Source organism: Anolis sagrei, chromosome 5 (assembly GCF_037176765.1).
Source record: "Anolis sagrei isolate rAnoSag1 chromosome 5, rAnoSag1.mat, whole genome shotgun sequence".
NCBI lineage: Eukaryota > Metazoa > Chordata > Lepidosauria > Squamata > Dactyloidae > Anolis > Anolis sagrei.
Genome location: NC_090025.1, coordinates 142,180,906 through 142,204,044, shown reverse-complemented (window position 1 = coordinate 142,204,044; position 23,139 = coordinate 142,180,906). Strand labels below are relative to the sequence as shown.

Below are 23,139 nucleotides of genomic sequence, written 5' to 3'. Positions count from 1 at the left end.
CCAAACCCAGATTGTAAATTCTTGGGTCACAGTCAAATCCAGAGTTAAGCACACTTAAATTCGCTGATTTCAGTAGGCTTAAGTACATTTAGTTCTATGCTGGATTGTGGTCTGAAAATATAAGCTTTTTCTTTTGGCAAGCTTTGCACAAGGGAGACTGATTTACGATTTGGTCACAGGGCTAAGCTAAATCATCTTTCTGCTTCTTACAGCTGTAAGACAGAATTTCTAACAGAAGAATTAGTTGTCAGTCTTCTAAGACATATAGCTAGTGTGGTGTAGTGGTTTGAAAAGTGGACTATTATTTTGGTGACAGTGGTCCAAATCCCTGCTCAGTCATGGATGCCAGTTGGATTACTTCAAGCAAGTCACCCTAGACATCCCTTCTCTAAACAAAAGTTGCCAAGAGATCCCCGTAACAGGTTTATCTTAGAGTAGCCATTAGTTTAAAAATATCTTAAGGCACACAACAACTTTTAAAGCAGTGTTTCTTAAACTGAGGGTCGGGACCCCTGGGGGCATCATAAGGGGGTGTCAGAAGGGTCACCAAAGACCATCGTAAAATACAATATTTTCTGTTGGTCATGTGGGTTCTGTGTGGGAAATTTGCCCAAATCTTTCTTTGGTGGGGTTCAGAATGCTCTTTGATTGTAGGTGAACTATAAATCCCAGAAACTACAACTCCCAAATGTCAAGGTCTATTTTTTCCAAACTCCACCAGTGTTCACATTTGGGCATATTGAGCATTTGTGCCAAGTTTGGTTCAGATCCATCATTGTTTGATTCCATGATGCTCTCTGGATATAAGTGAGCTACAAGTCCAAAACTCAAGGTCAATGCTCACCAAACACTTCCAGTGTTTTCTTTTGGTCATGGGAGTTCTGTGTGCCAAGTTTGGTTCAATTCCATCATTGGTGTACTTCAGAATGGTCTTTGATTGTAGGCAAACTATAAATCCTAGCAACTACAACACCCAAAAGACAAAATCAATCCCACCTCCAACCCCAACTGTATTCAAATTTGGGCATTATCGAGTATTTGTGCCAAATTTAGTCCAGTGAATGAAAATACATCCTGCATATCAGATATTTACATTACGATTCATAACAGTAGCAAAATTCCAGTTATGAAGTAGTAACTAAAATAGTGTTATGGTTGGGGGTGACCACAACATGAGGAACTGTATTAAGGGGTTGCAGCATTAGGAAGGTTGAGAACTACTGTTTTAAAGCATACAAAATTATTATACCAATGAGAACAAATAGAAATGTAGCGCTTTAAAAACTAAAACATTTATTACAGAATACATGTCTATGGCCTAGAATGTTCTTCACCATTTGTAATTGCTATGGTCCAGTAAAGAAATACTTTATCAGTTAATGGTGCCTTTTGCCGTGTGGCATGATATTGATCCTAAGCAAACCAAGCAAGATTTTCTAGTACTATTTGTTCTTTTATTAAAGCAACAAACAAATAAACCCTAGCATCTTAGATATTATTTAAAAGTTTTACATTGATTATCATTTTCTTTCAACAGAGGAATTCAAGGGCTCAACAATAGTGGAATTAATGAAGAAAGAAGGCACTACTTTGGGGCTTACAGTGTCTGGTGGAATTGACAAAGATGGAAAACCAAGAGTGTCTAACCTTCGTCAAGGAGGAATCGCTGCTAGGTAAACATTTCCCAAGCCAAATGGCACAACGTAATGTGATAACTTGTACAAAGCCGAATAAATGAATTATTGGGTCAGTCAATTCCTATAAGTTGGTCTAGCACTATAGAGACACAGAAGGAAATATTCGAGTGCCAACTTATTTTGAGCAGCATGAATTTGAGATTAATGTATTGTGTTCTAAGGTCATTTGGAGATAATTTCCTCTGAAGCCTTTTAACAAATTATAGCTAGCAGTGAGAAATATTTCATAACTTAAAATATTTTTTAAAAAACTAAATTGCATTTAATGACTGTGTGGAAAATGTTCTGCTACTAAGAGGCTAAAAAACCTGGATAAATCAAGTAATTGAAGGTTAATAAAATCACAATTAACTTGATCATATTCTAGCTAAATCACTTAAGAGACAACTTTTCTTACATATGATCCATCAGTTTAATTGACTCCCAGTTTTGAGGAAAAGATGGTTTGTGAGTGATGGGAGTACTTTCTTCATATTTTACTAAATTTGTTTGATCAAATGAGCAGAGCCAATAGCTAAATCACAAAGAAAACATTTTTTCATATTGGAAGACTCTGTTCAATTCTCAGTATCTCCAAATATAGAGATTTCCAGTAGTCAGTGATATTAAAAACTCCTATCTTAGGGTGCAACTATTTTGTAGAATTGATGTAGTTTGGTACTCAACTGCCATAGCTCAGTGCTATTGTACCTTGGGATTTGTAATTTGATGAGGCACCAGCACTCGTTGGCAGAGAAAGCTAAAGACCCTGTAAAAATACAACTCAAATTATTCCATAGCATTGAGCCATGGAAATTAAAGCCATGGTAAATTTCATTATTTTAACAGTGTAGAACTGTAGGTGCATTCTTAGAGCTCTGAAAAGCTGCTATGAATCAAAGTAGACAATACTATGTTTGGCATGTTTGAGTTAATATCCTACAACTTATTATGCTCCAATTCATGGGAGCAAGAACTGGTCTGTTTCCATATGCCCAATATTTTTTGCAATATAAATACTGAATGTTCCAATATAATGTCCTGTTATAATTTGAAAATTATTTTAACTTGCCACACAGAGTGCAATCTTATCAAGCCTTGTTTTGTTTGATATTGTGATATGGCTTACGGGATAATCAATACAATTACTACTACTACATTTGAAAATTAGCAGTACAGTCACCTTATTTTGCTCCAGTCTTTGTACATTTCAAAATAAGCACTGAAGGAGAGATTTCTGTTGCAGAAGTGATCAACTGGATGTGGGAGATTACATCAAATCTGTGAATGGAATTAATTTGACCAAGTTTCGCCATGATGAGATCATTAGTTTGCTCAAGAACGTTGGTGAGCGGGTTGTACTGGAAGTGGAATATGAGTTGCCACCAGTCTGTAAGTAATGAAATATACATTGTAATTAGTAAGCTTGTATAATGTCATTACAGTAATGATCTTACTGGTCATTCAGAGTTTAAAATGTAGTGCTGAACTGTGCCGGTGATAGCTGTGGTACACAGTTGTGAATTGTGTCTTCTGATCTAGAATCATAAGATTTGGAAGAAACCACAAAGTGCATTTTCTTTGGTCCTCTGCCAATACAGGAACCTGTTTCTAAAGTACCCCTAAGATAGTGGTTCTCAGTGTGTGTGTCCCCAGGTGTTTTGGCCTACAATTCCTAGAAATCCTAACCAGTTTACCAGCGGTTAGGATTTTTGGGAGTTGAAGGCCAAAACATCTGGGGACCCACAGGTTGAGAATATTGCCCAAAGAGTTCATTGAGTAGAAGTTGCTTCATGTGGTTCTTCTTCTTATTTGCTTCACTATTTCCTATATCTTCATATGGCAAGGTCTCACTTTATCCCCACATGTCTACAATATTGGTTCATACTGGCAAAGAAGTTACCAAGCCAGTTTTGTCCACATTACCAACATTTTCTTCTTATATGAATAAATGCTAGACATTTACTTTTATGAAAGTATGTAACAACTAGATTTGGAAACATCAGGGAGAAAGGCTAATCCTTTCTTTCATGATCTCAGTGCTTTATATGAAGGGTGGTCTACTTTGCCCTTCAATCCTTCTTCAGTTTACTTTGTGATGTAGAATTCAGTTAAGGTCAAATAAAAACCAATATGTATTTGTATGTGTATTTTATGAAAACACGTAACAGCTAGATTTGGAGACACCAGGGAGAAAGGCTAATGCTTTCTTTCATGATCTCAGTGCCTCATATGAAGGGTGATCTTCTCTGCCCTTCAATCCTTCTTCAGTTTACTTTGTTATATGGAATTCAGTTAAGGTCAAATAAAAACCAATTATGTATTTATATCCTGTTTGCATGGTATTCTACCTCTTCTATCATGGAAGCCTCTATTTGGCTACCATACAAATAATCCTACAAACACATATATGCACACATACAGCATTATAGATTTTTATGTCCGATTTTCCAAATTTGGAATGGGAAGTTATCAGTACCTTGGGGTCAACAAGAGATAGAGTTACATGAAGTATATGGGCTTGAATATGGATCAATATAAAAGATATATGCTATTTGAAATATCTGGTATATTTTCTAGATCTTGAGAATAGTGACTGTCAGCAGCCCAGTAAAAAAAAGTTCAGTGTAATGTAGGAAAAAGACACACCAAAGATTCGGAACAGGTGTAATTTTAGAAGCCATCCTCATGTGAGAATGCAGATAGTTAACAGGTGCCATTAAAAACTTTGTTTGATTGGTGGCTTGTTAAATACTAGTTTAAAAAATCATATGTGATTAGGTTAAGTAGTAGCTTTGTATGTAGAGGTATATCTCTCTTAATAAAGTGTCTAACAGAGAAGCTCCTTTTTACAACATCATTTTACTCCTGTCCAGCTTCCACTTAAGGGGAATATTGATGAGAGTCTACTTATTAGGACAATACTGTTGTCTGAATTTGGAAGTTTAGGTGACCAAGCCAATGGACTCTAGAGAATTCTTAACATTGACACATGCCAATGGATCTACAAATACCTCAAATAGGGACATGGAGTGCAGAAACCAGACCTCTTTCAAAATGTCAACACATTTTTCAGTATATCCAGCTGTAAGAATTAAAGGCAGAACCCAGCACATAGTTTTTGAAATCAGTGATGCAAGTAGATTTCACTGAGTGCTAAATTACAAATTTAATTAAATCTATTTTGTTTTAGGTGCTGATGGTTAAATTAAATTTGAGTGTTTATTAACACTGCCAAACTGCAATTCTCTATTTATGGTGTTATTTGGTAGATGCTGTGAATAATTAAGCTTTGAGATCTGAATTAGGAGATTTTGATTAACTAAATCAATTGAGCATTCAGCAAGCTTAATAGGTTAAACATATTTATTTTGTTTCAAACAACTCTGTTTGCTTTGTTATATTATGTTCAATATATGTGTGGTTTTTGTCCACTGAATTGAAAAATGAGTCTGTCACGCTACATTACAGTTACAAACGAAACCATTCATGTAAGTTTTCAGAATTTCTGACCTTGTACGAGTGTCATTTTTAATGAGACTGAATGATATGGTTTTGTAATGCCTATGGCACCAGCTAGGAAAAGAGTGACTGGTAGGGAACATAACCACACAGAGATAGTCTTGGGTTAAAATAGGCTCCAAACACAGCTTGGAAATGTTTTTTGTTTCATTGCTTGTTCTGGACTCTTGTCACCAGATTGAGGAATTCCAAGTTCAAGCCACAAGCTTACTGGCCTTTCAAAGCCTTTCATATGTTTGTTGTGACATACAGTGGGAATCCAGTCATTAGCCATTCAGCTATTGGCAACTTTAGATGGTAGGCAGTTGTACCAAGGCACTGGTCTGGGCTCCCCCCCCCCCCCATCCCAGAATATCTTATGACAGAGAAAAGGAGTTTGCATATCCCAACAGTGCACCAAATATCTCTAGCTTTGCTGGAGTCCTTCCCAGTATGGCAACTAGTTGTAAGGGGTGATCCCACATCCCTTACAGCTACCATTTCGAGAAGATTAAAATAGGGGTATTTGGGAGGTCTTGAGGAATTTCTACCATGGGTTGGAGGTTTTGGGATTTTCCTTAGGTTTTTTGGCAGGTAGGGTTACACTGGAGGTTGTGCTAATATATAGAATGGAGATTCAGAGGCTGAAAATATGGGGAATGTGGGGTGATTCAGAGGCTGAAAATAATAAGGTCCAGAGCCACATGTTCATCACGTCTGTCTTATGAAGAATGACTTTTAGGGAGCAGAATGCCTCACTCTCAGATCTCTTCCAAATGCATTGAGGACTGTGCCTCCATCTCCTCAAAAGCAACCTCAACACATGTTCTGCTTCTAACCAAATCTTTTGCATCTGGAGCCACCCCAATAGGTCAGGTTTAAAAATCCTTAAATCCTTCTTTCTTAGCAGTCATTGAAAAAATGTTCATAGTGCCAAACAGCAATTTCCATGGCAATGTGTCAGGGAATCTACTTGTTTTTAGTCTAGCTTTTAAAAGAACGGAGATGCTGAACCTATTTGTCGTGTTGGGGGGGGGGGGTGGTCAGCCTAGGATGCCTCCTTAGATTTTGATTTAAACATGGAGCAGAGTTAATGTACCGCTGACAGAGAAACAGCAATCAAGACTTTCCAGTCTTGTTTAAGTCCAGGAGCAAAAAAATGAATAATCCTCTTTGACCTTAATTGATGGCCAACTAGATTTTCATTGACAAGGAAGAGCAGGTTGAATGCTGTAACATCCAGTTTAAAAATGGGAAAGAGAGGTTTCCTCTTAAAACCTCTAGCTGTTTACCCACATACCAAGATACTATGGGACAACACGGGTGCTTTGCAAGAGGAAAGCATTTCTTCGAAGTAGGAGAGGGGAGCAAGGTTATTCTGGTGTGTATTAAGTGATTTTTAAAACTGAGACATTTTACATATATTTCTGTATAAGATATATGTACACATAACAGAGATAGTAAACTGTAACACACTTCTAGTTATATTTTTTTGCTATTTATATATAATAACCATTTCTTTCTTTTATCTTTTATCATCCCCTGAAGAAGGCCATTAAATATTACAAGCCAAAACATGTTGGGCTAATAGAAAAATAAAATTGCCTTTTTCAGTGCTCTGAGACTTCTCTATATCCCTTCTGTTGGTTGCTATCAGTCCTTGTTGCTTTTTGTGTCTTGGACTTTACACCGTTTTGATCCCCATATAACTAATTGTGTTTAACTATCAGGTTATGCAATTGTTTAGATTCAGAGGCTGTAGACCAGTATGGCTGTTTCTGTTGAAAGCTGAGTAGGTTTTCTTACAGAAGAATAACTGTATTACAGATGTGTAGTTTCATTTTTTTTTCCGGATGTGAAACAACATCGTTTTGCTTTGATTTTATGTATTCTGCACTTTTAAATAAATGATTTTATTGTAAAATAACGTATGGTAAATATTAATGTAATTGTTAAGTCTATAATTTTAAAAAGTTATTTTATCTTTCAGCTGTACAAGGTTCAGGTCTCATTTTTAGAACAGTAGAAGTTACTTTGCATAAAGAAGGGAACACATTTGGATTTGTAATAAGAGGTAAGTCACCTATTCAGGTTGATTCTCAAAGTATTGAAGCTAATCTCCATTTTTACATTTTTACTTTTGCTTTCCTATCCCACCTGACACCAAGAAAGCTTGTCAAGATCCTTGCGTATAAGTAATGCAATGGGATGTAAAATAAATTACCTGTGATTCCACACCCTAAATTTGGGTTCAGGGAGGTACTATGAAATAAAAAGCCAAACCAATAGTACCTGCTGTTTCAGACTCAGACTTGTGATGAATAAGTTAAAGTCTACAAAATGTTGAGGATAATTAAGTTTCACCTTTCTTAGGATCCTATATATATTCCTCCTTTGTTCTCTATCCCGCAAAGGGGCCACCATTTGAAATTCACTGCCTTGATAACTGTCAATATTTTGGACAAGGCCAGTAAAATAAGCATACATGAATATGTGCATAATAAAACAAAATAAAAGAGTATGCTAAATCAGTGGTTCCCAACATGTGGTTCATGGACCACCAGTGGTTCCCAAGAACTAAAATATGGTCTGCGGCCTCACCATTAATACACCGTTGCAACAAGAGCAACTGGTCTCATGAAACCCTCTTATAATGCAGTGGCAACGGGGATGTTGGGAGGGGAGAGGCTGGCTACCCACAAAAGGCCTCCTGACTGCTGCTTCTCCTCCTCCTCCCTCCCTCCCTCCCCCTGAGTGGAGTCATTCCATGTGGTCCCTGGAAGTGGGGGCACCTCTGCGTCTTCATTTTTAGGCCTGTTCCTGGGGTTATTTGGGGTGCTGATTCAGAAAATTACATTGGATAGACCATTATTTAATATGGTTTTCTGTGGAGAAGCAGATGGTGGCTACTGGGTGGCATATGTTCTGTATCAGAGACTAGAGCTGATGTGGTCTATCCAATGCAATTTTCTGAATCAGTACCCAGATAACCAAACCGAATCTAAAGTTGACTAAAAAACTGATTTATAACTCTTTTGGTGCTTATGTTGGAGAGTGGTTCCTAGTCAAAGTGGTCCCTGGTCAAGTGGTCTCTGGTCAAAAAAAGGTTGAGAACCACTGAGCTAAACAATCAGAATAAACCAAATTATTGAAAATGTATCAAAAGCAGACTTAATTAAAAAGAAATGAACATTCCAAGAACATTCCACAGTTCACACTTATAGCTCTTCAGCCTCATTTTAACATTCATGATTGTATCCTATGGAACCCTAGTCTGTGAGGCACTAGAACTCTTTGAGATTTCTAACTACCCATCCCTAAACTCCAAACCCCAGATCTCTATAAGATGGACCCATGACAGTTAAACTGGAATCATAGCACTATCATTATGTAATGTGAAATCGCTTTAGCTCAGGTAATTTAAAAAAACAGCAGCTGATGTTAAAATTATTATGTGAATAGACAGACCAACTGAAGAGACTACAAAAATTGCCCAAATGGAATTAGTTAGGTGCTAATCTGTCACATTTGCAAACCAAACAAATATTGCAAAGGGTAGAATTCCAAAGCTATCCAAGGTTATGTCACTGTTAAACATGCCTCAGATGGTGAAACAGAAGTTCTCTAAAAGATCTTGAGATTTGTGCAGACTTGAAGGAGAAGATACACCTTTTCAGGTAGACTTGCTCCAAGTTATTTTGCTTATTTATGCATTGTAGCTTTCAGCATAAGACTCTAAGCTCAAAATTATTGTATTAGGGATTGTAAATACACACCGTCTGACTGATTCTAATAGGACTTCATCACAATTAACATCATCGTGCAATTCATTTCAGAAACCCCTTTAAAAAGTCCACATAGTATACTGTTTCATTGAGGGGGAGAAGAGGATTTTGTCAGTGCATACTCCAGTTTTTTGTTTTAGCATGATCAGTTTGGGAATGGATTTTTGTACAAGAAGTGGTAAGAAGAAACTGCCTATTTCATTTTCTTTTCTAGGTGGAGCACATGATGACAGAAATAAATCTCGTCCTGTTGTAATAACATGTGTTAGACCTGGAGGGCCTGCTGACAGGTACAATTCATCTTCTGTATATACACATGCACATATACATTTACACCTAAGGAGAAAGGACAGTAGGCACACGCACATTTCATCCACTGAAATGTACAAATTGTAATTTCCATTGTCACAGTAACAATAGCATTGCAAGAGACTGCATGGTATGAATTTTGATTGAAGGACCCAGCTTGCTTTCTTCAGTAGAGTTTCATTTATTTCAAAAAGTCTTTAAGGAGGAACGCAACACTCTGTATAGCTTGCAAATTGAGTTTGTTATCTTGCAATTTCCATGTAGTTTTGTCTCAAGTTATTTCAACTTTCAATTTTGTATTCTAGGAAGAGGTATTCTATAATAGTATAATTATATATTTGGTTAAATTATACCAAATCCTATTTTTTAAAGAGTGTATTGATGTCTTAGTCCCAAAATAGTTCCTGTTTTCTGATTCTGCTTCATCCCATAGCTGCTAGCACTGCTTACCACGAGTCCAGTGGTTCTCAACCTGTGAGTCCCCAGATGTTTTGGCCTTCAACTCCCAGAAATCCTAACAGGTAAACTAGCTGGGATTTCTGGGACTTGTAGGACAAAACACCCGGGGACCCACAGGTTGAGAGCCACTTACTAATCCAAACCTACCAAGAGGGAGATGGTGGGAGGCAGACAGGGTCAGCTGATTGCTCTGATGTAAGTGGAGTTGGAAATCCATTTCATATTTTACTCCAGATATTAATGGAACTATCCAAGGTGAGGGACCCTATCCTTTGAATAGGTTCAGCACCTTGGATAGCATACTTTACTTCAGATTAGAGTGGGTTCACAACCTCACTGCCCCACAGCATGGGAACCACCAACCACTTTCAGCTAACTTTTTCATTACTCTTCCTTGAGTCTACTGCATAATTATTTCAGTCTCATAGACTAACAAAGCCACACAGCTCTCTCATAATTAACTAAAATCCCCCATATTTCCTTGAAGTTCATATTAATTTGTCCCTGTTTTTCAAAAAAGAGGCTTGCATGTACTTTATTAGATTGATTCAGTTAATGGTAAAATAATAACAATTTATTTATATATATAAATGGCAGTTTTTGTCTAGAAAAGGGAAACAATGGCACTGCTGGCATCTTTAATAATGGGCATGACAGGCCTATGTTAAAGGCAAATTTCTCTTATGACAGTTACACTAATGAACTGAGGGCATTAAGTAAATTAAACTTTAATATATATTGGAAAAGGATGTTTAAAAGAAAGAATGGAAAGAAGCAAGCAAGAAGTTTGAAAGAAAAGGGACCCTTATATCAGAAGAAGCGATCATATATTAAACAGTAAATAACAGACCACAATGGAGTGTGCAATTGGCAAAATTAAAATAACAGTCTCCCCTCAAAGTTTCACTTCAGTAGGGACTTGAAAAGAACTGGAGAATCACCTCTATTTGTAGAAGCCCTCAACACAAAGTTGTTTTCTAGCAGTATCTCCTCTGAGCTGTTCCACTTTAGGAGCAGGCAAGGAAATAGGAAAGACACTGAGCAAGTAAGGAAGAATAGATGTCAGTGCTTTCTAAGAAACATTGTGGAACTAAATGTTTCCTACTGCATTAAGGACTACCAAATGCAGGTTCAGGCCTTGATGAAAAAGAAACGGCTCTGCAGAATTTTGTTTCTTCAACATTCCTCAAGTCTATGAGGGGAGCGGAAATACAGAGTCAATGCCAACCAAAACCCTACCACTCCCACTCACTCTTGATTTCACTCTTTAAGCCATACTCTGAAGCTTCCCTTTCCCTCCTGCATAACATGCCCTTTGGTGGCCAATTTAGACCAGCCAGGAGCAGTTCTTGGACACAGAAGAGTTGGCGAATAATTGGGATATTGTTTGTGTGAGTTCAGGGTATAGAAGCAATGTGCTTGCTGCTGCTCCACTTTCTGTTTAAGCCGTCGCAAACTAGGTTCCTGCGGGAGAAAACCTTGCTAGCACGTCCCTGACGTCACGAGACTCCGCCTCTCGCCCCGCCCCTTTCTCCGCCTCTTTCTCCGTGCGAGAGTGGTTTTTCCTTTGCTAGGGCAGCATTGCCAGTGTACTCTCTCAGTTGGCAGAATTCAACTGAGAGAAAATGCGGGCAATGCTGCCCTAGCAAAGGAAAAACCACGCTGGCAAAGAGAAAGGGGCGGAGAAAGGGGCGGGGAGAGAGGAGCAGGCTCATGACATCAGGGACTTGCTAGCAAGGTTTTCTCCCGCAGGAACCTAGTTTGCGACGGCTCTTAGAGGCAGCAAGCTGATTGCTTTTGGTCTCTTTGCAGCCTACTATTGTCAGAGATCTTGTGGCTTCTTCTGATGTAGCCCACTTGACCACCTCTCTCATTCCGTTCCTCCCACTCTCATTTGGGATACTAAACTCTTTAGCTCTCTCGGGGCTTCGTTTACTACATTTGGACCCCAGTCATAATCTCCCTTAACAAGGGCAAGCTGGCTAAAATCTATAGTATTTTGTCATGCAGAATTTTGTGTATGTCATTATTATTTTCTTTGAAATCCAGTTTGAGAGTTGTTGTCAAAAACAGATGAAAAATGATATTATTAAGAAAGACAAAACATATTCAATGTAGTCAGATCTTGGGGGTCCCTCTGGACCACCAGGCCTTAATAATGTTTTACTATCTTTCCTCCATGTATCCCTCCCTCATCGGCCCTGGTCGCAGTGCCATTTGTTGTTTATTACAGCTTCTCAGATAGTCAGCTTCTCACACCCCGCCCCCCCCCCCTCAAAACGTTAAGCAACCTTTACAAAAACAAATTTAACATCAGACTTTGTTACCTCTCTGTTAATGCAGCACTTAAGGTGTGTAAAGGAACATTTGCAAGGGCAGATTGTCATTCCCTACTGCTATCAGTACAACATCTTATGAAGAAGCATTGCTTTTATCCTGAATATTAATAGAGTGGTGGTTAAAGCATCTTGTACCTTGCTCCCAGCAAAGGTGTAATTGCTATGTTGCCATCTAGGTCTGCTTCAGGGACTTCGGAACTTGGCCATAAAGCAGTGTATACAGCCTATACAGTTTATGTCGCATCTTGAAGGTGACCTATATTTATTTCACAGCTAAGGAACCCATTTCTAATTAAAAATTAGCAAAACGAGCCTCAGAATCTTCCAGGTGTAGTGTTCAGACTTTTATATACAAGTTGGTTTTTCATTTCATTAGACCAGGGAACAAGTGTTATTTGGCTGCCCTATATATGTGGAAGCATATGAAATATATGTATTTCATGCTGTCTCCCTTATTACTTTCATACACGCCCTTGTTCCAAAGTACACTGTTACTTCCATTGGGTTTTCTGGATATTGCAGTGTTCAGACTGGTAAGAGCATTTGTGTCTGGAGGTGAGAGGGTATTGTGACCAAACAATACATAACAGTTTCCATTTGGTTTTTTTTTTCCCATCATAGATCTTACCTTACAGTCACTTGAAAATACATTCACATTGACTGTTCTTTCAATCTTCTTTCAGAGAGGGCACAATCAAACCTGGTGACAGGTTGCTCAGTGTCGATGGAATTCGTCTTGTTGGAACATCTCATAGTGAAGCCATGAGTATTCTTAAACAGTGCGGACAAGAAGCAACTCTCCTGATAGAATATGACGTCTCAGTGATGGGTATGTTTAAATGCTGAGCTTTCATTCTGGGAGCCATCTGTGACATTTTACTGTCCATCCTTTAGGGGCTACTTGAACAATGATTATGACCCGTTATGCCTCTAGTAGCACTGATATTCCCATCAGTAGCATCTCATTAATCTTTCTAGGTTCATGGAGAGGTGAACAGTATTTTATTGTAATTTAAAGTTGGGTTATTTCATGGTTTTGTAGTTTGAAGGCATACCATTCCTCCCATCAAGATGGTAACTGTGATTCAAAGGAGGACTGCTTGTGGAAAGTAGATAATGCTGTGAAAGTATTTATCCCTGATCAGGAAAAAAGGAGTACTTACAGGATATGACATAAACCTTAATGTCTTTCTTGTGACTAAAAGCTGTATGATCGATGTCCTGAGAATATGGTATGAGGGAGGAAGAAGGAAGATTCTGATAACATAGAAATTTGCCTAAATATATATATAATTCAGGAAAAGCAACAATGATTTCAGAGTGACAGAATGAGGATTTCTCTTTCTTCCTCTCTCTCACTGTCATACTTGTGTCTGTTCGTTAAGATTGTTGTGCTTTGCTGACTTTTTGAAAAAGAATTTAGAAAAAAACTAAAGTCTTTTAAAGATTTTTAAAAGCTGGCAACTATGTCTGTTTTCATAGAGAATGGTGAGAAAATATAATACTTAGTTTAGTGCACCATGGAAGTTACATAAAACACCACGGACTTTATTGCTTCTTCATTTTCTATGGTAGGCCTCCCACAAGGTCATCAACTGGAAGATTAAATGCATTTTCTTATCAATAAGGGATTTAGAAGTCTCTTCAGGAAGAGTGAAAATATAAGGCAAATCAATTGGCTTTGAGATATAATACCTGTGGGACACTTTTCCCTGTGATATCCAACACTGAATCTGATTATTCGGTTCCAGAATATAGCTCTTACTAGATAATGATATAGGTAGGAGCACTTTGACCTATATGGAAAATTTCTGCATGAGTCTTAAAATTTTCATATGGAAAATAGATTGATCTAGTGCTTGTCAAGTATACTTTATAGCAGAACTACTAAAATGCAAGTAGTATAGTAGACTTTATAATAGGTTACGTCAGGGACTAGGTGAAGAATATGTGAGGAACAAGCAACCTTCCAATAAATTGCTTTTTGGAGTTTGAGATTCTTTTTCCCAGCAAACAGACAAGGTAGAAAGTTTTCCTTTTATTCTCTGCAGAGATACAATCTTAAACAGAATAATAAATGGCAAGGGAATCCTTAAGAGACTAACACCACACTTTGTGCACAGGTATTTCTGCACTGCCCAGATGTCTGTTTCTATCCCTTTGGAACAAGCCTATGTGTTGTTTTCAAAGTGAAATGTTCTGTAATTGAGATAATCTGGTTATCTATTCCAGCCACCAAAGTTGTTTTTCTTCTAATATCGAATGCAATCACCTTTGTTACTTTTTGATTCAATGCTCTTGAGATAATTCTGTAGCCTGATGAGTTAGAATTCTATGTTTAGCAATATTCACAATTTCTTAAAGCAATTTAGATCATTGCTCACCAATAAAGAAACAAGTAAAGGATAAGCCAACAAAATAAAGAGCACTCAATATTTAAAAGTATATTGTGGTGGTAGTGGTAGTAGTAGTTATTGTTGTTAGTATTTATACCCCACTTTTCTCTCTTAAACGAGACTCAGTTTTAGAAAGTCTTTTACACAGTTGAATAAATGCAAACATTTTCCTTGGTACCTAAAATGAATCAATACTTGTGCCAGCTGACCTTCCCAGGGAGAAATAAAAAGGGAATTCATAGATGTATTAAGAACACAACAGAATGTATGTTGTTTTAGATTTTGACCCTACTTCTATTGCAGAAATACAAATAAGACTCAATATTAAATAAGAGCGTAAACTGCGCTTACTTCAGGGAAACACTTTTTGAAAAGTTGATTCAGTAATGCTAAAGATTAGAAATTAAAAAGTGATTCACTGCCATCCATAGAAGTATTTAATTAGCTGAGTTATTGTTAATTAAGTTGCTAGATAAAACGTTACCATGGACCAGACCATGGGACTCACAAAGAAAGACATGGAGATTGTCAGTGTTGACCATTGCAGAACACATTTTGTTATAAGCTCATACAAAATGTCTCTTTCTATCATTTTAAAATTCCCTTTTTCCAACCTATATTATTTCCCTCACATGGATTACAAAATCATAATTATAATTGTTATTGGGTTGCTGTGAGGTTTTTTGAACTGTATGGCCATATTCCAGAAGCACTCACTCCTAACGTTTCGCCCACATCTATGCCAGGCATCCTCAGAGGTTGTAAGGTCTTGAGTGAATGCTTCTGGAACATGGCCATACAGCCTGGAAAACTCACATTAACCCAGTGATTCCAGTCATGAAAGCCTTTGACAACATGTTGTTATTATTATTGCCTAGGATTGGTGGGAATCCATTGCATCTGGGAACTGTCAAGTTGGGAAAGGCTGTCCCAAAGCATGAAATCTCATCTCATAACCTCTTCAATTTACTTTGTCACTTGTCTGCAACACTTTTTATTGCACTCTACTGACATGTACACTTCATTGACTCCTCAAGTGTCTCTCTTGATGAAGATGAATAAGGAGTGACTTTTTAAAGTTACACTGCTCCATGAGATGTGTAGCAATATGTGCATATACCCTAATGAAACCATGAGTATTCTCAAACCGTGTGGGCAAGAAGCAACTGTCCTGAAAGATATAAAGTCTGGGTCCTGTATATGTTATAATGCTGAGCTTTCATTCCAGGAATCATCTGACATTAAACTATCTATCCTTGAACATAGATTAGTCAATGAATTAAAATTGCAGAAGTCTTAATTTATTTTTGTTAGTCTCTGAGCATAAGCAGATTGTTTCTCTATACAACTGAATCACAGGATTCTTTCTAACTCCCCACTCCCACTCAAGAAGTGTTATCTGCGAGATCAGTACATGGTCTTTATGCAGAAGCCAAAGGTCCCAAACTCAATCAGTGGTTTCAATTATCAATCTCATTTGTCTTTGACTTAATTAATTTTAATGTGCTGTTTAAAAAAAGGAGGAAGTGGAAAGTAAAATATGCAGAGTGAGAAGTATGGTGGGGAAAGGATTGATAATTGAAGTCAACAGAGAAAGAGATGGAGGATAAGTCTGAGGAAAACTTCATTTAATTTTCCAAGGACATAGCAATCTCTGAACAAGTTCATAAAGGGATTAATTGTAGCTTGCCACAACTATTATACAAGATTCCATATGGTACCATGCTATACAATATAAATCAGTCCTGTATCAATAGAGAATAAGTATCCTCAACTCTCCAGAAAGACTCCAAAACTTTCCTTCTATACAGATTTATGGGAGACACATCTGTTCTTCAAAACTAAAAGTCTGATTACCATGGTCCTGGGCCCCTTTCACATAGCTGAATACAATCCCATATTTTCTGCTTCAAACTGGGATATATGGCAGTTTGGACTCAGATAACCCAGTTCAAAGCAGATGTTGTGGGATTTTCTGACTTGGATCTTGGGTTATATGGCTGTGTGGAAGGTCCTTCAGTTTCCTGCTAAGCAAACAAGTCACAGCAGGCTCACTTCACTTTGTTCTTTTCTAACTTCTTTCCCAAATTCAAATGTTCTACTCTAACTCAACCTCCAAAAAGTTACCTCCCTCTTTCTTGCCTTCCTTCTCTGTGCTGTCATTCCAAAAAAAAATCATAGATTAGTTTGCCGAACAACAGAACTATATGATGAATTTCCCCCAATTCTGCTATTTTTAACCCAAGACAGGAGGCCTGTCTGTGACAGAATGAAAAGCACTCATCCTAACAAATTCTGAAAATCCATAGTTTTAATTTTAGTGCTAATTAGAAAATCTTGTGATTTAGGTGAAACGGCTAAAAAATCTGTCAGACTAATAAACCAACTACTGTAGTTAACTAGCTAGTTAACCCAAACTTAAATTTGTAACTTAACATCATCATGATGGTGGTGGCAATGTTTTCTTATGGCTCTTTCTTCTTATGTTCCAACAATATTCTATAGGTTACAATCTTAACAAATCAATAATGTATTAAAATATTAAATGATAAATGTATGAGTTAAATAATCAAACTCCTTCATGTTCCATTGTGTATATGGCTTTCAAATTAAGTTTTTCTGTAATCCAATTATTTATCTACAAACAGTATGTCCTAGACAATAAATGAGGGGAACATATGGCATACCCATAGAGATGTTTCATGCCACAGACATCAAATCCACTCTACTTCTAACTAAAATCTCTCAATAAATATAGAACAATGACCCACAGATAGGAAACACTTAATATGCATTCCAATCCCCAAGAAAGTGGCAAAGCTGCATTTTATTACCCTGTTTAACTTGTATGAGGAACTTATCATACATAAAGCACGATTCAGATCACATAAAGGACATATGAAATTTGCAGGAAGAAACCTCAGTAATTTAAGATATGCAGATGATATCCTACTGTTAGCTGAAAATAGGTCAGACTGGCAACAACTACTGGAAGAAAAACAGAGAAGAAAGTGCAAAGACTGAACATTAAGAAAACAAAAATAATGGGCAGAGTTGATTTACATAAGTTTTAAAGTTCATTAGAATGAAGATTGCTGAAATCAAAACAAGACTTAGATTTGGTAGGGCAGCTATTAAGGAACTAGATATGATCCAGTAAAATATGTAATTTAATACTAAAGTTAGTATTATCATGCTGTTGTATTTCTAATTTCTATGTTGATTGTGGAAGGAGGACAATGAATAAAGCCAATAGAAAGAAAATGTATTTGATTTGAAATGTGGTGTTGACAAAGAGTCCTACAGATACTGTGGATTATTTAAAAGATAAATAATGAGTTCTAGGTCACTGTTGATGAAAGCATGACTTGGAGGTCTCTTCTTCATAGGGTCACCATAAGTCAAAGTTGCCAACCAATTATTAACTCATCCATAGGTGCAATTTATTGCAATTGTATTTTATCTTTGGAAAACTTTAAACCCTCCCCAAGGATATGTAAAAACAACTCTGTTTCTATACTGCAAACTTGCAAATGGCTCTGACAGGTCCAATTAACATTTCTCTCTAGTACATCTGAAACTAATGCCTCATTAAAATCAGTTGTATAAACATTCATTCCCTCTAGGAGACCGACTGTAAAGGTGAAATGAAATTTAATTATTACCAAATAAGTACAAATAAAGTTTCATTATCGGAATTAGCAAGAGAGAAAGGTAACTCACATTATTCAGAAAACTACTTATATTACAACTCTCACTTCTCCAAGCAGAGAGACCCTTAAAGGCAATGTTACAAAGTGCATTCTGCTTTGGACAAAAAATAACTCATCTCATCTTACCTTTTGCATGCACATAGAGGTTCTTCACTCCTTTCTTCATTAAATGCCATTTTGAGATAGGAAGTCGCAAAGTACATAGGGTGATGATTGTATTTAAGTCCCACTAATTGTTTCTTTGGGAAATCAACTGATCACTGTGTGTATAGATTGTTGGACTAGACAGGTCTTTAGTCTGATCCAACAAGCTGTTCCCGTGTCTCTTATTAACATTCAGTTTCAATTTAACTCTGACATGGAGTATATAATCAAGAAATGGTTGATTGTATACTCCAGCTTTAAACCTAGTTAGATTAGTATACCAGCTTCAAGGTGTGGTTTAAGTCAGGAATGGGGAAAGTGCCGTCTGTGTGTTATAAGTGCCCCTCAAAACCATTTTTGAAAGACATGGGTGCTACCAGAGCCCTCTGAGAAAAGCCATTTTGAAAAAATTATTTTTACTTGATCGATTTTTTTTCTATCAGTGTAGATGAGCCCTAATTGCTTGCTCATCATCTGCAAAGGGGAAAAAATGAAACTGTTAACTCACACCCAATTTTTAGTTTGAGTTTGGTAGGGCAAAACACCCAGACATTGCCTGCTCACCACTTTTTGATTGGATCTAGGAGTCCTAATAGACCACAAGTTGAACCTGAGTCAACAATATGATGCGGCAGCTAAAAAAGTAAATGCAGTTATAGGCTGTAGCAAGAGAAATATAGTACGCATATATAGATCAAGGATAGTAATAGTACTATGCTATTCTGCTTTGTTCAGACCTCACCTGGAATACAGTGTCCATTCCCAGGCCCACATTTCATGAAGGGTATTGACAAGCTGGAACCTGGCTTGAAAACAGTACATTTGAAAAGGATTTAAGAGTCTTTGTAGATCACAAGCTGAACATGAGTCAACAGTATAATGCAGCAGCTCAAAAAGCTAATCATCATCATCCTCATACTAATAAATGTTATTTATATCCCACCCTATCACCTCATGAGAATTCAGGGCGGTTTCCAATAAACAAAGGCAAACATTTGATGCCAATATCAAAAGACAGTAACCGTAAAAATTTAAACAGAAAATCACAAAAATTAAATTATGACGCCAAACATTATATGACATGAAGTTAAAATCAAACAATTCACACCAGATTATAACAATTTAAAGGCAATTCAAGGCTGCATCAATAGGAGTATAGTGCCAAGATCGAGGGAAGTAATTGATCTATTCAATTCTGCTTTGGTCAGACCTCATCTGGAATAGTGTCGAGTTTTGGGCACCGATTCAAGAAGGATGCTGACAAGCTAGAATGTATCTAGAGAAGAGTGACTAAAATGATCAAAGGTTGGGAAACCAAGCTCTGCGAGAACCCACCTAGGGAGCTGGGTATATATAGTTTGGAGAAAAGATGACTGAGGGGGAACATGAGAGCCATATTAAAATGTTTGAAAAGATGTAATGTTTTCTTGCTGCTCGTTTTCTGCTTTTCTAGAGTCTAATACATGGAGCAATGGATTCAAAACACAGGAAAAAAGATTTCACGTAAACATTAGGAAGAAGTTCCTGATGGTAAAGGCTATCTGACAGTGGAATATGCTGTCTAAGAGTGTGGTGGTGTCTCCTTCTTTGGAGATTTGTAAGCAGAAGCTAGAGGGCTATATGTTGGGGGTGCTTTGATTATGTATTCCTGCATGGCAGGGGCTTGAACTGAGTGGCCCATGTGGTTTCTTCCAAGTGTGTGATTCTGTGATTCTTTGGTTGACAGGTCACAGTCATGAAAACATGCAGTAGTCTTAATGGTAGTGGTGGGGAGAACTGATGATGGAGTTCTGAATGTCTGTGTTTGCCGGATCAGTTAGTATACCAAGATCCCTCTAGGTACTCTGTGATTCCAAGGACACTAGAAAGATATAAGACTTCATAACATAAATCCAAATAGAATTTAAAGTTGGCGAAATATAGCTTATTTAAAGTGAGTCTGCGAAGGAGATGACTACTTCCTCTGTTTCATATTCAAAACATATTCAAATGCTAGCTGAAAGAGATAGTATGGAGTTTATCTAGGGGAATCAATTGAAAAATTGATTTCATATGTCTTTAAACTCCTACATCTTCTACATCTATGTAGGAAAGATTTAGTGATTTTAATTAGAAATGTTCATTTGTAATTTATGTTGAGAGAAATAGATGAAATGCCATACTGCTATTCTGAATTTTCATAAAGTCTGAGGAATGAAAACACGAATATTGCAGATGATATATTTAAATTTCAGATGAAAATGTTAATAGTTTCCCTAAAGCTGGTAATTAAGCATTTTAATGATATCAATAGCTTTGGTTTGAGATGCCTACTGCTAGAGAAATGCTACAATCAAAACAATCAAATTTGAGATATTGGATATTTTGCATGTACACCCGGCCCTCCATATCCACAGATTCTGCATCCACAGATTCAACCATTTGTCACTTGAAAATATTTTTAAAAATCCAAAAAGCAAGCCTTGATTTTGTCATTTTATATAAGGGACACCATTTTATAGTTATATATTACGGGACTTGCGTGTTAATGTTTTTTGCTATCCACAGGGAATCCTAGAACCAAACCTCAGTAAATATTGAGGACCATTTGCATTTCTTCATGATATTCATAAGCCTGTTAATGAAGATTGATCAAAAAATGTCCATGCATTTTGAGTAACTAGAGCACCACTCATAGTACTTCAATTCCACATACAGATATTAAACATACGAGATGTCAAAAATATGTTTACAATTTCAATTCTATATAAAACTAAAATTGTAGAAATAATATTGCGACACTGTATATTGCGACCCCTCCTAAATGGCCAATCAACCCCCTTGGGGTCGTGACCCCCAGATTGAGAACCTCTGCTTTAAACAGTAAGATTTTCGTGTGATGGCAAGGTGTATACATCCTGTCATGATCCTGTATGCATCCCATAATTTTAAAATCCGGGATGCATACTGATTAAGTGTTTAAAACTTTAAATGTCATGAGGTCAAAAGCCATGTCAGTTGTTTCAGTTTAACAAGGCATAGACTAATCCTATAGCACTTTTGAGACTAAGAAAAAACAAATTTCTCACATAAACTTTCATGGACTACTCTGCTTCATCAGATAGTCTGAAAGTACTACCAGATTCTTTTATATCAATTTATGTTCTATTAGAGTATGAAGTTTTCCTTGAAATCAAAATGGGCCATTTCACAACTTTTTCCAAGAGCGTATTTAGCATCACATGTAGTACGATCATAAGGTTCAAAAACAATAAGTACATCAGAAACACTGTAAAATGGATAATTAGATGATGGTGGTGGTGGTGGTGGTGATGATGATGATGATGATGGCGATGAATTGATTTAAAATAACAAGGAAGCACTTTACACAATGTTCAGTGGAGCATAGATTTCCGAATTGCAGCCATCCGTATTTTAAGCCCATCCATCATTCTTGAAACTGTCTTCCAAACTGGTCTTTTCCTTATCCTTTATTTTAAAGCCTTAATGGCACTACTAGTTCAGGTCATGTCTCCTGGGTTCCTTCTTAATTGAAATCTGAATGTTCTAAGTTTTCATTTTTATGAGGAAATGAATCATGCACACATACACTTCTCCTCTCCTTTCCTACTAATGGGTTTCTCATATGCCTTTTGTTGCTTTTAAATACTATACCATTTTCCTCTCCAGTCTTCTGTGACCTTGAATATGACTCAGTATTGCCAACAAGGAAATACTGAGTTTGGTGTGCAAATTTTATTTTCTAGTGGGAAATTACTGCAAATACTCCATATTTCTCCTTAAATTGTGCTACAACTTTTGTTTAATTAAGTATCTGCTACACATAGGTTAAAGTAGTATGTCAATGATTCCCAACAGGCTACCTACAGTGGATGCTTTTGCCTCCCACGCTAATTTTTGTAGAGATATGTTTCTGTAATTTGAACTCTTTTCCTAGATTACAGTTGTATATAGCATACTTCTCATCATTCAGAAGACAGCTAGAAGGCATGCTGTACTTGTTAGCCATATTACTTTTATACAGTAGGATCCAATGCTGGTCTTTCCCTAGCAAATGAATCCAGTAGAAATCAATGGGAACATAGAAACATTGGATTTTAATTCTAGGGAATCAGACAATTTGTCCATCTAGCCTGGTATTATTAGCTTTGACTGTGGAGAATTAGGCAGGATTCTTTCCTAGCTGGAGATTGGTTGTGGTTTTTCCCCATATTATTTACCAGCCAGGCTTAAAATTGTGTTCAGAGCATTCTTATTAGGAACTCTCCCTTTCCCATTTGCAAACCATCTGCACAACACAAAAGCCTGATGCAAATGTCTGGGACACTGGCAGATAGTTTTGAAAGCTGTAAAAGGTAAGGAGAGACTCAGGAGGCAGGCATGTAGCCGGGGGGGGGGAGCCTTGGGGGGCTTCAGCCCCCCCCCCCCCCCAATTCTCATGGTGGTCCGCAAGAAGGCCTTACTGGTACATTATTTAAACTGTTATGTTTATTCATATCATGATCTGATCACCATGCTCAGTATATCTCATATGCATGGGGGCATTGTGGTAACGATACAAAAGGTTTGCTAGGGTAGACCCTCTTTCACTCAGACTCAGCCCCCCCCCCCCAAAAAAAATCCTGGCTACAGGCCTGTCAGGAGGGAAAAGGAAAGAAGATACTTTGGCCTGACGCTGCTCTGTTTTGGATAGAATTCAGACCCTTGTATTATGTGGGTAGCTCAACGGTATGACAAACAACTCTGTTGATCTGTCATGGCAAATTTATTATCTCAGTAGGTTAGCCAAACAATCTGTATCCTCTCTGATACAAATT

General features: G+C 37.2%; 1 protein-coding gene across 9 annotated transcripts in view; it reads left to right on the top strand.

Annotated features, from left to right (window-relative positions):
- Nucleotides 1–23,139, top strand: part of GRIP1 (glutamate receptor interacting protein 1) — a 463,528-nt gene that overhangs the window by 366,226 nt on the left and 74,163 nt on the right. For all 9 annotated transcript variants that reach the window (XM_060777502.2, XM_060777497.2, XM_060777500.2 and 6 more), the window contains 5 exons: nucleotides 1,538–1,673; nucleotides 2,923–3,068; nucleotides 7,168–7,251; nucleotides 9,177–9,252; nucleotides 12,753–12,898. In XM_060777502.2, coding sequence (XP_060633485.1) covers nucleotides 1,538–1,673; nucleotides 2,923–3,068; nucleotides 7,168–7,251; nucleotides 9,177–9,252; nucleotides 12,753–12,898 — 588 coding nt within the window. The remainder of the gene's footprint in view (nucleotides 1–1,537; nucleotides 1,674–2,922; nucleotides 3,069–7,167; nucleotides 7,252–9,176; nucleotides 9,253–12,752; nucleotides 12,899–23,139) is intronic.